Genomic DNA, 13,027 nt, shown 5'->3' on the forward strand with positions numbered 1-13,027 from the left:
TAATATTCCACTGTATATATGTACCACATCTTCTTTATCCATGCCTCTGTTGATGAACATTTAGGTTGTTTCCGTGTCCTGGCTATTGTAAATAGTGCTGCAATGAACATTGGGGTGCATGAGTCTTTTTGAATTATGGTTTTCTCTGGGTATATGCCCAGTAGTGGGATTGCTGTGTCCATATTGTTTTAATTACTATACCTTTGTAATATAGTTTGAAACTAGGGTACATGATGCCTCCAGCTTTGTATTTCTTTATCAAGATTGCTTTAGCTATTCAGGGTCTTTTGTGATTTCATACACATTTGAGAATTGTTTGTTCTATTTCTGTGAAAAATGCCATTGGAAATTTGATGAAGATTGCATTGAATCTGTAGATTGCTTTGGGTAGTATGGACATTTTAACAATATTAATTCTTCCAATCCATGAACACGGGATGTCTTTCCATTTATTTATGTCTTCTTCAATGTCTTTTTATCAATGTCTTACCAATGGCTTTTATTCTAGTCACAGAGTTGTGCTATGACTATACTATCACCACAGTAAATTTCAGAAAATTTCCATCATCCCAAGTAGAAACTCTGCACCCCTTACTTGTCATCCTCCAGTCTCCCCAGCCCCTGGCAACCACTAATCTACTTTTGTCTCTGTAGAGTTGCCTGTTCTGGACATATAAATGTAATCCTGCAATATGCGGTCTTTTGTAACTGCGTCTTTCACTTAGCATAATGTTTTCAAAGTTCATGCATGTTGTAGCATGTGTCAGTACTTCATTTCTTTTTATTGTCAAATGATAGTCCACTGTTTGGATGTACTACATTTAGTTTATCCATTCATCAGTTGATGGATATTTGGGTTGTTTCCACTTTGGGGCTATTGTGGATAATGCTGCTATGAACATTCATGTACAAGTTTGTGTGTGAACATATGCTTTCATTTCTCTTAGGTAGATACCTAAGAATGGAATTGCTGGGTCATCTGGTAACTCTGTAATCTTTTGAGGAACTGCCAGACTGTTTTCTAAAATGGCAGCATCATTTTACATTCCCACCAGCAGTGTATGAGGGTTCCAGTTTCGCCATTCTCACTAACCCTTGCTATTATTATCTAGGGACTTTGTTAGGGTCTCTCTGGCTGCTCTGTGAGGCACAGGCTGAGGGAGACAGAGTTAGAAGCTGGAAACCCAGTGAGCAGCGACTATAATAGTCCAAGCTGGAGGGCATGGTGCCTGGACCAGAGTGGGGGCAGCAGAGGAGGTGAGAAGTGACTGGATTGTGGACAGACTTTGAAGATGGAGTTAATTGGATCTGTTGCTAGATCAGTTGTGCGGTGTGAGAAGAGGAGGGGAGTCAAGATTGACCCCAAAGATTTACTATCAACTGAGATGGGTAAGACTGTGGTAGGAGTTTGGCGGGTGGAATTAGGAGCTCAGTTTTGGACAACTGAATTTGAGATAGTCTAGACATCCGGGTGACAGTGTTCAATAGGGATTGGGTATTCGATACTAGAATTACTGATGGCGTTCACTGCACGTTTCTTTCTTTTCTTTTCATTTTTTTAAATATTTTTTTTGGCAGTGCCAGGCAGCGTGCGGGATACTAGTTCCCCGACCAGGGATCGAACCCGTGCCCCTTGCGTTGGAAGCGCTGGGTCTTAACCACTGGACGGCCAGGGAAGTCCCACTGCATGTTTCTTGAATAATTAAAGTCAGAACTGAATCCGAATCCAGGGTCTCAGTTTCTCCCTCCAGAAAATGGGGCCAGTAATACCATTGTCATGAGGCTGGGAAATTCCTGTGCAACACAGGGCAGGATTGCACATCTGGAAACTAAGGTTATGCGTAGGGTGGAAAGGTCCGCAACTGGGAAGAGAAATGGAGGTTACGCTCCGTTCAGTCAGTGTACCCCTGTCCGTCTCCCCCGCCCCCAGCCTCTGGCTGCCGTCGGAGAGAGGGAGGGGAGACTGGGTTGTCACCCTGTCTTTCCCCGCTCTAAGCTGCGTTTCCTCCTCGGGGGCTGCCCGGGCCAAAACTGCTGATGGAAACCAGCTGCGGAAGGCGCCGAGGTTCGGCGTACGCCCAGGCCCCTCCCCGGCGCCGGCCGACCCCGCTAAGGGAGGGGGACGGGGGCGCCCTAACTCCCCTCCGCTCTTCCGCAGCCGGGCCCGGGGCCCTGGCACGTCCGGCGCGCCTGATGCTTTCCAGATGTGAGCCTGGTTCCCCTCCCCCACCTGGCCCCGTTGTTCCCGCGGGGTAGAAGGGAGGGGAGCTAGAGTCCGATACCCCCCTATCAAATCGCTACCAGGGACCCCGGCCCGTATCCCCTCCCGGCAGGTCTCGTTTCCCTGTTCAAGCGGTAAAAACCGAATTGGGATGGGTTGAGTGCAGTAGAGACGAGGCTCTCCCCCACCTCCACCTCTTCCCCGGGCTCTGCCTCAGCCCCTCCCGCAGCCCACTCGGGGCACACGCCGCACCCAGGCCACGCCCCGACCGACCCGCCCCCCGAACACTCCCCTTATAAACTCCGCCCCGAACCACCACGCCCCTTTGGCTGCTCGGAGGTCTGGCCCCGAGGGCAGGTCCCTCGGACGCGCCTCCGCCTTCAGGTCCCCTGCGGAGGGCGCGGTCTGAGTTGTCTGTCTCTCTATCCCGCTCTGTTTTGTGTCTCTGGGTGTCTGTGTTTCTCGGTCACTATTTCTGTCTCTGTACTTTTCTGTGTGTCTCTCTTGTACCCTGTACGTCTCTATGTCTGTCTCTCTCTGCAACTCTCTGCCTGTCTCTGTCTCTCTTAGCCCCTAGGTCTCTATCTCTCCAAATTTCCGTCTCTGTGTCCCTATCTCTCTCTGCCTCTGTCTCTCCCTGCGTCTCTCTCTCCCTCTCTGAATTTCTGTGTCCCAGTCCATCTTCAATGATCTCCCTCTAGCTCCCTCCACCTTTCTGTGTCTCTTTCCCACGTCTGCATGCCTAGCCGGACAGCGGGGGCGCCTTGCCCTCAGGGTTTCCACAGCCTCCTACGGCTTTGGCGCCGGCAGGGTGGGCAGCTCGGCGGGCCGCGGGCGCCCCCGTGTGGCCCGCAGGGGGCTGTAAGGAGAGGACAGCAGCCCGCACGGGTGTGCCTGGTGCAGAACACTGTGGCCGCCCGTGGGTGACGCCGGGAGGTAGTGTGTGACGCCAAGAGACTCACTGTGTGAGTGTGTACTACTTGAGATCGCGCGTGACGCCAGAGGTTGTGTGTGGCTGTGTGACCTTGTGAGATTTTCTGTGACAACCAGAAACAGGGTGTGACTGTGTGAAATCGTGTTACACCGAGACGTTGTGTGTGACAGTGTATGTGAGGTGACCGAGATGACCTATAGGTGACTGCGTGTGACACCGTGAGGTTGAGTGTCCCTGAGACACTATTTGGGGGATGTTTGTGACATCGAAAAACCATATGTGAGCAAGAGATCGTGTGTGACAGTGTGCAACATGGTGAGGACAGGAGAGTTGTGTGTGTCACACGGGCGGATGATGTGTGAGAGAGGGCGAGAATGAATGAGTGTGATCCACCAAGTAATGATGTGAGAAGCAGTGTGAGAGGCCCCGGGGGCGGGGGAGCTGGGTGTGAGAGAGTGACCATGTGAGTGTGAAACAGGATAGGTCAGCCACACTGATGACGTATGAGAAGCTGGGTAGAACTGTGTGTAACACAGATCGTGTGGGACACTGAGACTGGCCCAGTGTCCTGACAGTGCATTAGAGAGTGTTCAACCGTCCTGGGCACTCAGATGGGTGTACGAGAGAAACCTCGTGTGTGTAAGTGTACGTGTGTGACACCAGGAGATTGCGGTGTGAGGGCGACAGCTGTGTGTGACACATTGTGTAAGGCTCGGCATGACATCTTGAGAGATTGTGTGCGATCCTGTGCGGAGCTGTGTGTGTATACTTGACACTCTTGAGTTGTGTAACATGTCACCGGTGAGGATGGGCCAGACTCGGAGAGACTGTGGGGGACTGCGTGGCATTTTGAGAGGCTGTGTGACTGTGGCGCTCTGGGAGGTTGTGTGTTGAGCACAGCTGGTTCAGGAGACTGTGTGCAGCACCGTGTGACACAGCGAGATATTGTGCATCTCTCTGCCAGGGGCTGAGTCTGCTTGCTGAGAGGGGTCGTCTGGGATGGGGTGACACTGAGGTGGGGGATGTGACAGGGTGGCAGAGCATATGTAATGGAGTGAGAGGCTGTGTGGGACCCACAGGAGAGATTTGTGTGACTGTGGAATAAATGCAGCAGAGCGTGGGGCACATCTTGAGAGACTGTCTTTACCTGTGAGTGTGTGTGTGTGTGTGTGTGTGAGAGAGAGAGAGAGAGACAGAAATAGAGACAGAGATTGAGAGGGGAGACTGCGAGAGAGATAGAGGGAGAGAGAGAGGCACAGAAACACAAAGACAAAGAGGGGGACGGACAGACATAACAAGAGGACCCAGAGAGACAGAGGCGAGGCAGCGAGGGCGAAGGGGATGGTGGTGGCAGTGGCAGGAGGAGGCGGGTCCTCAGGGACTGTGCCCCAGGAGAGGGGGCGGGGCTGAGGGGGGACCCAGACGCTGCTTCCCAGCCTCTGCCACCCGCCCGCCATCCCAGCCCTGAGCAGCAACAGGTAGGAGGCTCCGGTCTTGGCCCCGACAGCTAGTTCCTCTGCCTGGGAATGAATGGATGCGTGAGTGAATGAATGACTTTATACTTCTGCGTCTCCATCAGCCTGTCTCTCCCTCTGTCCCTCCATGTGCCCCTCTCTGTCCCCCTTCGTCACTCCATCTCTCCTCCTGCCCTTCCACTTCCTTCTCTCTGTCCCCCTGCCCCTTCTCTCCTCTGTCCCTTTATCTCCTCTGTGCCTCTCTCTCCCCCTCCTCGCTGTCCCTCCCTCTACGGCTCCATTTGTCCCTCTCTATCCTCTCCCACTCCATCACTCCGTCCCTCCCCAACCCTTCCATCTCCCCTTCTCTATCCTCCCTCTGTCCCTTCGTCCCCTCTGTGCTTCCCTCCCCCTGTATCACTCTGTCCCTTTCTTTACCCCTCTATTTGTCTCCCTCTCTCTCTGCTCCCTCCATCACTCCATCCCTCCCCATCTCTCCATCTTTCTATCCCTCCTCAGTCCCTTTATTCCCCCCGTGCCTCAGTCTCTGCCTCTGTCATTTTGTCTCTTCCTCTGCCCCTCTGTTTGTCCCTCTTTCCATCCCCTCTGCCCCTCTCCCAGTCATGGCTGGATTGCCCCCCTCTCCAGCCCTCTCCCTGGCTGCTAATGAGCAAGAGGAGCCTTTGAGGTGGCCAGAGCTGGGGTTGGGGGGGGCTCCCCGAGGGGGGCGGAGGGGGCAGCTGCTGCGAAGGCCCTAATGAGGCCCCCTCTGGGCCCCTCCCGCCGTGATCTTAATTCCTCCTTCTCCCTGGAGCCACCGCTAATTGGCCTGGGGAGGGCCCCCTCCTGGCTCATGCTCTATCCCCGGGAGGTGAAGACACCTGGATCCCTGGATCTTGATCCAACACCTGGGGCCCTGTCCTTCTGTCTCTCCCTCCACCTGCCTCGCAGCCTCCCATCTGTGCTTCCCTCCCGGCTTCCCTCTCCTCTCTCTGTTCCTCCCTCCACCTGACTCTAGGTACCCCATCCGTGCACCCCTCCATCCCTCCACTTGCCCCTCTCCTCTCTGTTCATCTGTCCCTCTTTCGGCCGGCTTCTTGGTCCCCCATCTGCGCAGATCTTCATCTCTCCCCTTTTCTTCTGTTTTCCTGTCCCTTCCTCCACCTTCCTCTGGGCGCCCCTTTCGTGCGCCCTTCCACGCACGCCCCTGTTACTGGGTCCCATCACCACCGCCATCCCTATCTGGGGACCCAGCTTTGCCCTAGCCTGCCCCTCCGCCCCGACTCCCGCCGGCTTTTAACCCTGTCCCCGCCGCAGCCATGTCCAACAACATGGCCAAGATAGCGGAGGCCCGGAAGACAGTGGAACAGCTGAAGCTGGAGGTGAACATCGACCGTATGAAGGTGCTGGGTCGGGGTGGGGAGGAAGGCGGGGGCTCCGGGGCTGGGGTTTGGACCGGTCAGTGTTGGGAGTGGGGCCAGGAGCCGTGGAGAGATCCCCTTCGGAACCGGACAGAACCCGGGGAGGGGGCCTAGACAAGGGGGCGGAGCCCAATAAGGGATGTGGCCAGAGCTAAGGCGGGGCCCAAGGGCGGGCCCGGGTAATGGGAGCGGTCCGGACAAGGGGGCGGGGTCTGATAAGGGGCGGGCCTGACCCGAGGAGGAGCCCAGGCAAAGGGCGGGGCGGGGCGGGGCGGGGCGTGAACATCTCCACCGGGTGCCCGCAGGTGTCACAGGCGGCGGCCGAGCTCCTGGCCTTCTGCGAGACTCACGCCAAAGACGACCCGTTGGTGACGCCGGTACCCGCCGCAGAGAACCCCTTCCGCGACAAGCGCCTCTTTTGCGTCCTGCTCTGAGCCCTCCCGACAGCTTACCCTCCCCTGTCAAAGTATGAATCCAATAAACATGGTGACTGTGGTGGTGCCTGTGCTTTCGGGGAAACTGAGGCACGCGCAGAGCCGGTGTCCCGTCTCACCCCTTCTGAGTGTGTGTGGAGTGTCTGGCGGGGCGTGAGGTTATGCGGGGTTTGTGGATGCGGAGGGGGTAGGGGAGGAAATGAGCGCTCCTGGCTCTGGCCTCCACAGTGTTCCGCGATCCTGAATTTATTTAATCGACCCGGCAGCCTCAGAAAGCGGCTGGCTACTTGTATGACACCCATTTTGCAGAAGAGGAAACTGAGCCAAAGGTGGCTAGGAGATAATGGGGTGAAAACTGGACTCCAGCGCTCCCTGAACCTCTCAGCTGGCCTCTCTTCTCTCCTCCCTCCTGGGTTGGAGGTTCTTAGAATCCCCAGTGTCCACCTTTCTCATCCCCTGAATGATTCCACCCCCTTTTCCCACATCTGGTTAGTCCCTGACACAGGCCCCCCTCTCCTTAAGCACTGAACTTTTCTCTGTTCATTTATTCATTCTCCCGAACACTCCTGGCCCTGTGCTGGTTGAAACTGGGGACACAGCCATGACTGAGACAGTCCTGGCCCTGGGCTCCTGGGGCTCAGAATCCAGTGGGAGAGACAGACCTGTCCCCAGATAGTGATGATTCAGAGTGGGCAAGGCTGGGATGGGGGAATTCAGAGGGAATGCCTGACTCAGCTTGAAGGTCAGGGAGGGCTTCCTGGAGGAGGGAACATCTGCACTGGGACATGGTGATAATAAAACTTGGGGACCCAGGGGACTTCCCTGGCGGTCCTGTGGTTAAGACTCTGTGCTTCCACTGCAGGGGTCACGGGTTCGATCCCTCGTCGGGGGAAATAAGATCCCGCATGCCGCGGGATGTGGCCAAAAATAACCCCCAAAAAACAAACACAAAAACTTGGGGACCCAGAGAAGAGAGATGTGTGGCTACGGGAGACAAATTAGTGTATGCATTCCTCCCGATTTCCTTTGTTCTGGGGACACAGGTGACTGTGACAGCCCTGGTTCCTGTCCTGTGTTTCCCACGTCACACATTGGTGGTCTGCAGGACCTATATAGCCTGCAGTTAGATAGGAGTACTTCACATAAAAGTCCATATTTCTGGCTTCTTCCATTTGGAAGGGCTGGTGACCTCAGACCTGCACAACCCTGCAGGGTGACCAGAGGCTATGAGATGGGCCCTGGGCCTTCTAGTTTGCCAAAGTCCCCACCACACCCTATTGTCTCCCAGTTAAGGAGGCTGAGAGTCAGTTACTATTTATCACAGAGCCTGTGCCGAGGGCTTCTTACAGAGGAATGAAGGGAAAGGTAAAATATCTTGAACCCATGTCTCTGTTGAAAATAAAGAAATGCAGACTGGACTTCCCTGGTGGCACAGTGGTTAAGAATCCACCTGCCAATGCAGGGGACATGCATTCCAGCCCTGGTCCAGGAAGATCCCAGGTGCCGCGGAGCAGCAACTAAGCCCATGCGCCACAACTACTGAGCCTGCGCTCTAGAGCCCGCGAGACACAACTACTGAGCCCGCAAGCCACAGCTACTGGAGCCCGTGTGCCTACAGCCTGTGCTCCACAACAAGAGGAGCCACTGCAATGAGAAGCCCGCACACCGCAGCGAAGAGTAGCCCCCACTCGCCACAGCTAGAGAAAGCCCGCGCGCAGCAACGAAGACCCAACGCAGCCAACAATACATAAATAAATTAAAAAAAAAAAAAAAAAGAAATGCAGACTGGGTGACCTGTGGGATTGGTTAATATTTTACCTGGTTGGTCCAAGGGCCACTGAGTTTGCAACCTCTCCCCTCTCCTCACTCTCTTGTCTTGAGACTGCACCCTGGATCTGGATGAAGATGGCTCACTGGGCCTCCCCTCCCCAGAGAGAGACTGTGCCTGCGTCTGGCAAGTGCTCCATTATTCACATTGGATTAGGGTCCCCTGGGTCCCAACTCTGAGCTTCCTGTTGAATTGAGGCAAGAGAAGCTGTAATTATATCTCCTCCTGTCTCCTACCTCTCAGCTGGCTCCGGTCTGGTTGCATCATGTCTGTGGGAGCCCCGGGGGAGATGCGGGACAGAGAGAGCCAAGGATGAGCTCGGGGTGGGGAGTGGGGGGAGGACGGATGCTGGGAGGGAAGTTGCCAGAAGGATTCTGGAATTTCACAGACCCAGCATCCTTGCGTCTTAGAACCTGAACTGCAAAGGTATCTAGAATCCCAGGAACTTGGAGGGCTGGAATTCTGGAGTCTTTGAACAGTGCGGGGCCAGGATGCTGGGGTCCAGCCCCCTTGTCGGGCTAGGATTCCGGAGCTCGGCACTTCAGGGGTGTAAAGATTTCTTGAGCCTGGACTGTTGGGATTTAGATCCTTTGAGCCCTGGGATCTTGGAGCTGGTCTCGGGGAGTGGAAGCTGGGGAGAAGCAAGTGGGGCTGGCTGACCTGGTTGGGGGGCAGGGAGTGGGAGGAAATGTCTGCCTGGAGAAGGAGGGGGGCTGGGTGAGCCTGCACCCAGACTGAGGCTGGGAGGGAGGAGAAGCCAGAAGGGAGAAGCCAGAGCAGGTCCTGGGTGACCAGCCTGCAAACCAGATAACCTCATTAGTGGGTATGACTCCGTAGCACCCGCTTCTGGTTACCCGCTGCTCTTTCCTGCCACCCCCAGCTCTGAAGTCAGCTCTGGGGTCCCGCCCAGGCTGGAGTCAGAGCCAGGCCAAGAGGCAGAGAGGTGGACGCCTGGGGTAGTGCTTGCACCCAGCAGTTCTCTCCCACTTCACCCCAAACCCCAGGGCTGGGGGCTGCCCCACCCAGCTGTCCTCCCTCCACACCCCACCCATGTGCTTGGCACTGAGGGGCCGGGGGTAAGGGGTGGGGCAGCCCAGAGCCAGAAGGAGCCATAATCACGGCCATCACTTATTGGGAGTCCGGTTTCACAAGCCCCATCTTCCTTAATTCTCACGGTAGCCCCCAAAAGACTCTGTTTACCCCCATTTTACAGACATGGAAGACCGGCATGGAGAAGTGATGTCACCTGGTCAGCTGCGGCTTGAGGATGGAGTGGGAGGAGTCGATGGATGACTTCAGGAGGGGCTGGAGGGGTTCAAAGGGGGCCTTGAAGGACAGAAGTGAGGGGATCTCAGGTGAGGTGCACAGCCCAGGCAAAGGTGGGAAAGGAGCGACAGAGCAGGGACACCAGGAGCCGGAGAGGGAACCAGCAGCCAGTAGGTAGGCAAGGGCCCATTGGTGGTGGAGAAAAGGGCGGTGGGCAGAGAAAACTGGCCCCTAGCTGGAGCGGCTGGGACCTGCTAAGGAAGGAAGGGTCAGCATGGACCCACAGCGGCTCCTCACAGCAGTGAGTGGCACAGGCGACAGGCGGGCCTGGCAGGCGTGAGCAGCTGGTGGCGTGTGTGGGGTACGAGGTGAGGCCAGCTTCCTCCCAGGGCAGGGCCAGAAGGACGGAAACCAGGGAGCCAGGAGAGGGTCGGGCGCAGGGCGGGCTGGCATCTTAGGTCAGGCAGGCCTGGGCAGGCAGCAGGAGGTGCCGGCGGCAGGTGTGGAAGGGCCCATCCCGGTCCCATTTCCTGCCCTGGTTGGTGCTTGCCCTCTTGAGGACACCCACCCGGATGGAATGACTCAGCTGAGGGCCTGCCCAGCCTCCAGCTATGACCTTCCTCTCCCGTCACTTGTCGCTTGCCGCTTGGGACCGCGCCCCCATCGGATGGTGCCCTCTGAGCCCCTCTGCGCCCCCAGCCCTTGGCACACGGTGAGTGGGTTAGGGTTCGCTGGATGAATAACAACACCAACGGTAGCTGTTTGAGGACTTCCTAGAGGCAGGCAGGGTGAATTCCGTCTCTGACCTTCCAACAACATCCCAAGGGCATGGCAGCCATTTGATGAAGAACATCGAGGCTTAGAGACCCATGTGGGCCAACACAGCCATAAAGAAACAGGTGGGCCCCAATAAACAGACACGCATGGACGCACCAGTAGACACAGATGCACAAAGAGACCTTAGAGGAAAGAATGCCCTCCACTGACACACACACACACACACACACACACACACACACACATCACTCTCACTAGGCTGATACGATGCTCGCTTAGGTCACACAATCCCACACATGAAGTTCACACATCCACAGTCCCTAGCACACCCCCTCCCAGGTACCCGTTCTTCCCCACCTCCCAGAGCTGTGTGTCTATTTCCAGTTGTCTCTGGGCTTCCTCTGTCTTCTGTGGCGCTGCCCCAGGGTCCCTCTGGGGAGGCCTGACTCGTGGCAGGGGGAGGGCGCTGACTCACCCATCCAGAGCAGTTCCTTCCCACAGCTCTTCCCGCCCCGGAAGCCACCCCATCCCCAGCCCAGCCCAGAACACCCGGGTGGAAGGGGAACGCTTTGTGCCCTTGTCGTGGGGTGAGTGTGTCCAACACTGGCACGGACCCCAGGGACCCTTAGTCCCCTCCTTAGGAATGACTTACAGTTACCACCTCTCCTGCCTGCTCTGGAGCCCAGAACTGATGCCAGGGTCGCCAGGGCTCCCGGCTCCCAGCGGCAAAGGTGGGGAAACTGAGGCCTGTGGGGGGGCCTGTCTGAGGCCCCGCTGGGCATGGGAGCAGCGTGGACTTTCTGAACGCTCAGCAGTGCCTGGTGGGGGCAGGAAGCCAGTGGGAGGGAAGTTCCAGGAACCAGAGCTCCACCCCCACCTCCTCGGGCACCCCTGCAACATCCCTGATGCAGAGACAGGACGCAAGCCTGCCAGGCATCACCCTCCATTAGTGTGACCGAACCTCCTGAGCTCCCTCTGCTCTGCCTGGGATCGAAGAGAGTGAGGGCGGTACCACGTGGCCAGGAGGCCTGAGACACACACACACAGGCGCCCTCCGAGTGGGGCTGAGTGGTCATTCTCGGAGCCCCTGGTGTGGCTGGAGCTGGGGCATCCATCCTGGCGGAAGCTGGGGGTGCCAGCTGGGCATGGGTGATAGGGAGATGGAGGAGGGGGAGGGGGGAGGGGATTGTGGTCACAGAGGCGGGGGTGGCATGGCGACGGAGAGGGGAAGTCTAGCTGCCCAACGTCCAGTCCTTGGGGTCGGAAGCACCCTTCCTGGCCTTGGATGGGATACAGTATGTACACAGGCTCTCTCCTTGTTACAAAGAGGGGTCTGGGATGGGCCACTGGCCATGGTCGGCCACCAGGCCCATGAAGCCCATTGTACAGATTAGGAAACTGAGGTCCACTGGCTTCCCATCCTGGCCTGGGACTATCCCATAGCAAGGAGGTGGTCGAATTGGGACAGAAACTCCAGTCAAATGGAGTGAGATCTTGAATTTGTCATCTCTGCACTTAAACTGACTCCCTGAAAAATAAGAGGTGTCTGAGAAGGTCTCTGAGGTCCCATCTGGCCCTTATGGGTTGGGAGGCTGCATGGGAAGCCATGGGCTCAGTGGCAACAGGGACTGGTGACCGCTGTGCTGGCGTCTGGGACACACAGCCTGATCACACTGGCTGGAGGGTGGCGGCTCTGCGGCTGGTGATGTGTTTGCGGAGGAGTGGGCGAAATTAAGGAACGGCAGTGTTGGAGCCCTGGACGGCTGTCTGTGGCTAACATATTATTCCTTGAAGTCAAGGTCACCAGAACTTGGCTGAGGCCTGGGAGTGCTAGGGTGAGAGGCAAGAGGGCGGGAGGGTGCTCCCCTTTGATACTGAGCAGTGGAAATCCTGGCGGGGGTGGGGGGGCGCCGGTCCCCTACCAGCAGATGCCAAGTCTCTCCTCCCCCTACACCCCCTCCCCAGGGCTCATGGAAGGAGTGAACTGTGTCCAGGGAAAAGAAAGCTCAGTAGTGCCTGGAAAACACTACATCAGGCAGGAATTTCCTGGTCATTTCTCAATCCTTGGGCAATGTTCTAACCCCGCGGGGCCTGAGCCCAGAATAGATGCCAGAAGCCACCCCAGACAGCCGTGCAGACTGGTCAACTGTGCCCCTCAGGTCCCGCCCGGGTCCCTGCTGGCAAGCTCCCAACTCCAGGGTGATGATGACTCAGGTGATCCCCACCCGGGCCGACGCTGGGAAGGGAAGAAAGCTGGCAGAGTCCTGAGTGTGCGAGGTGGCAGGTGGCTCGGTGATGGGGACCGTGAGAGGACACAAGGAGGGGGAGGGGGAGGCGGGAGATGGATGTCTTGGGGAGAGGGGATGGAGGGAGCGTGCCAGGGAAGGCGGGGACGGAGGCCAGGGCCCTCTGGAGAAAGCAGGGGGCGGGAACGTGGGGCAGAGAGAGGAAATGAAAAAGCCGGGGTGAGCAGGCAAGATGAGTAGGAAGGGAGGGAGGAGGGAGGGAAGTAGGGAGAAGCTGACACTCGGAGAGCGAGCAAGACCCCGGAGAAGGAGCGAGGGGACAGAGGAGGAGCTGAGAGAGACCGCAGAGGTGCAGTGAGGAGGGGCTGGGCAAGCAGAAACGCAGAGAAGGGAATAGACGGCTGTCGCGAGAGAGAGAGGGAGGGAGGGAGGGAGGCAGAGGGGGT

General features: G+C 56.9%; 1 protein-coding gene across 4 annotated transcripts; it reads left to right on the forward strand.

Moving 5' to 3' along the window:
- The first annotated feature begins 2,164 nt into the window (after window positions 1–2,164).
- Window positions 2,165–6,503, forward strand: GNG8 (G protein subunit gamma 8). Of its 4 annotated transcripts, XM_059904404.1 has the most exons (4): window positions 3,046–3,186; window positions 4,618–4,633; window positions 5,927–6,012; window positions 6,336–6,503. In XM_059904404.1, exons 3-4 carry the CDS (start codon window positions 5,929–5,931, stop codon window positions 6,462–6,464), a joined length of 213 nt encoding a protein of 70 aa, XP_059760387.1. In that variant the 5' UTR covers window positions 3,046–3,186; window positions 4,618–4,633; window positions 5,927–5,928; the 3' UTR covers window positions 6,465–6,503. The 4 variants fall into 4 exon arrangements, with proteins under 4 accessions (XP_059760386.1, XP_059760388.1, XP_059760387.1 ...); XM_059904403.1 differs by lacking the exons at window positions 3,046–3,186; window positions 4,618–4,633 and adding an exon at window positions 2,165–2,206; XM_059904405.1 differs by lacking the exons at window positions 3,046–3,186; window positions 4,618–4,633 and adding an exon at window positions 2,568–2,605.
- The last annotated feature ends 6,524 nt before the right edge of the window (window positions 6,504–13,027 follow it).

This window comes from Balaenoptera ricei, chromosome 19, assembly GCF_028023285.1.
Source record: "Balaenoptera ricei isolate mBalRic1 chromosome 19, mBalRic1.hap2, whole genome shotgun sequence".
NCBI classification, from domain to species: Eukaryota; Metazoa; Chordata; class Mammalia; order Artiodactyla; family Balaenopteridae; genus Balaenoptera; species Balaenoptera ricei.

What these genes read in the sequence shown, in the direction of transcription:
- GNG8 (XM_059904403.1), top strand. An exon ending in TGAACATCGACCGTATGAAG is followed by an intron (nt 6,013 to 6,335) that starts GTGCTGGGTCGG and finishes GGGTGCCCGCAG; the next exon opens with GTGTCACAGGCGGCGGCCGA.